Source organism: Cicer arietinum, chromosome 5 (genome assembly GCF_000331145.2).
Source record: "Cicer arietinum cultivar CDC Frontier isolate Library 1 chromosome 5, Cicar.CDCFrontier_v2.0, whole genome shotgun sequence".
NCBI lineage: Eukaryota > Viridiplantae > Streptophyta > Magnoliopsida > Fabales > Fabaceae > Cicer > Cicer arietinum.
In genome coordinates, this window is record NC_021164.2 from 21,992,602 (window position 1) to 21,994,589 (window position 1,988).

General features: G+C 36.0%; 1 protein-coding gene across 1 annotated transcript; it reads right to left on the minus strand.

Annotated features, from left to right (window-relative positions):
- Nucleotides 1-376: 376 nt before the first annotated feature.
- Nucleotides 377-889, minus strand: LOC140920386 (uncharacterized). Its single transcript, XM_073368656.1, has 2 exons — nucleotides 681-889; nucleotides 377-593 (listed from the first exon to the last, which is right to left on the minus strand). The coding sequence occupies exons 1-2, from the start codon at nucleotides 887-889 to the stop codon at nucleotides 377-379; spliced, it is 426 nt and encodes a 141-aa protein (XP_073224757.1).
- Between the last annotated feature and the right edge of the window lie 1,099 nt (nucleotides 890-1,988).

The following is a 1,988-nucleotide window of genomic DNA, read 5'->3' on the forward strand; positions in this document are numbered from 1 at the left end:
CAAAGCAGGTTATCTTGTTGTCATGTGTCTTTGAGTTTGAGGGTTTTCTTGATTTGCTATCTTTCTTTTTCAGAAACTTTTTGAATTTTCTGAGAAGTAATCCAATTTCTGAATCTTCATCGGTCTCACTATTTGAATCGTCAGTGCAGGTCTCTTGTTCGGACTTTATTTGATGTGCTTGGGCTTTAAGAGATAGCCCTTTTCTTTTTCTGTCAGTCTGTTCAACCTCACTTAGTCTATGCAGTTCCATCTCATGCTCTCTTAGTTTTCCAAATAGTGTGGCAATTGACATGCTACCAAGGTCTTTTGATTCTGCTATGGTAGTGATCTTTGGATGCCACTCTCTGGTCAAGCACCTCATCACTTTGCTGATTTGCTACTCATTGTCAATCACCTTACCAAGAGCATTTAGATTACTGACTATGTGAGTAAATCTTGTCTGCATATCATTAACAGACTCCCCTTTCTTCATGTTGAACAGCTCATACTCATGAATTAGCGTGTTGATTCGGGTCCTTTTTACATCTGTTGTTCCTTCATGCGTTTGTTGCAATGTGTCCCAAATCTCCTTGGCAGTTTTGCAGTTAGACACCCTGAAAAATTCGTCAGCGCTTAAAGCAGAGGTAATAATGTTTTTAGCCTTAGCATTGTATCCAACCTTTTTCTTGTCATCCTCAGACCAATCTGATCTGGGTTTTGGGATTGATGAATCACCTGTGCCAGCTATGGTTGGCACATAGGGACCATCTATTACTGCTTCTAGTATATCTAGACTACATGCTTCAAGAAAAATTAACATCCTCTCTTTCCAATACATGTAGGCAGCCCCATTAAATGCAGGGGGCCTGGCCAAGGATGCACTTTCTCCCAGAAATTCTACAGAGGTCATTTTCTTTTAAGAGAGTTACTCTAAAAAGATCAGGCTCTCGATGGCAATTGTGGGAAATTATGGCCTCTATTTGTTAAAAAACTATATGAGAAATGTCTTTACTAATTCTACAAGATTATTAATCAGATTAACAATGATCGGTTGCAGAATTTATTCAGGAACAAAGATTCACAATTGCATGAATTATCAATATAAGAGTACATATGCAATGCTTATTCAGAATATTAATCAAGACAGAAATTCACAGATACAAACATTCAAGAATAAGCATTCAAGCAATATCAAAATAAAGAGAAAAAGATAAGAAAATCGTGCACCAGGATTTATACTGGTTCGGCTATCTGTTTGATAGCCTACATCCAGTCCTGAAATTTAAACCAGATTTCAGCCTTTCCAATAAAATCGACTTGAGTACGTTTTATAGATTTTCCAGCTCACACATGGCCTATCTATCCAACTCACTCGCTTCTATTACAATGCCACCTTATCCCTGGAGTTACTCGCCAAACTCTCACGAGATCAAGATGAGACTTCTTCTTGATGAACACACGCACCAACAAAGATAGTCACCAGTTTACACTACTGGATTTCCAGAACTTTCTTTACAGATTGTTTTTACAGAAAAGATAATAAAGAGGACAAATGATGATGACTCAATCACAATATGAATTTCACACAAAAAGGATTTCCCAAATGAGTATTTTGTGTGTGGTAACAATTATTTCTTTCAAAGTGTTTTTCCTGGTTTCTGTATTGTGAAAACGTGTAATGAAATAATTGTTTCAAGTGTAGTGTATTTGTTTTTTTAAAATGTGATTGAATCATCTTATATATATTCAGAAAAACATCAGGATAATCGATTTCTCAATCGATTTTATAAAAGTTTAAAAACAGCTTAATCGATTGCCCAATCGATTATCGCGTTTCTTGTTTTTCTTGAACCTTGAAACATATAAGCATGAATCGATTTGCCAATCGATTCTTTTAATGCATAAATCAGAAACTGATACTATGAGTATATCAGAATCGATTGAGTAATCGATTATGGGTGTTTTGTTCAAACAACGAGATCAAAACAATCGATTGCTCAGTCGACGTA

Bases quoted from the DNA above. Each gene is read 5' to 3' on its own strand.
- LOC140920386 (XM_073368656.1), bottom strand. From the start codon at position 889: ATGACCTCTGTAGAATTTCTGGGAGAAAGTGCATCCTTGGCCAGGCCC. The intron at 594-680 runs GTCTGAGGATGA...CGAATTTTTCAG, and splicing joins CCAAAACCCAGATCAGATTG to GGTGTCTAACTGCAAAACTG.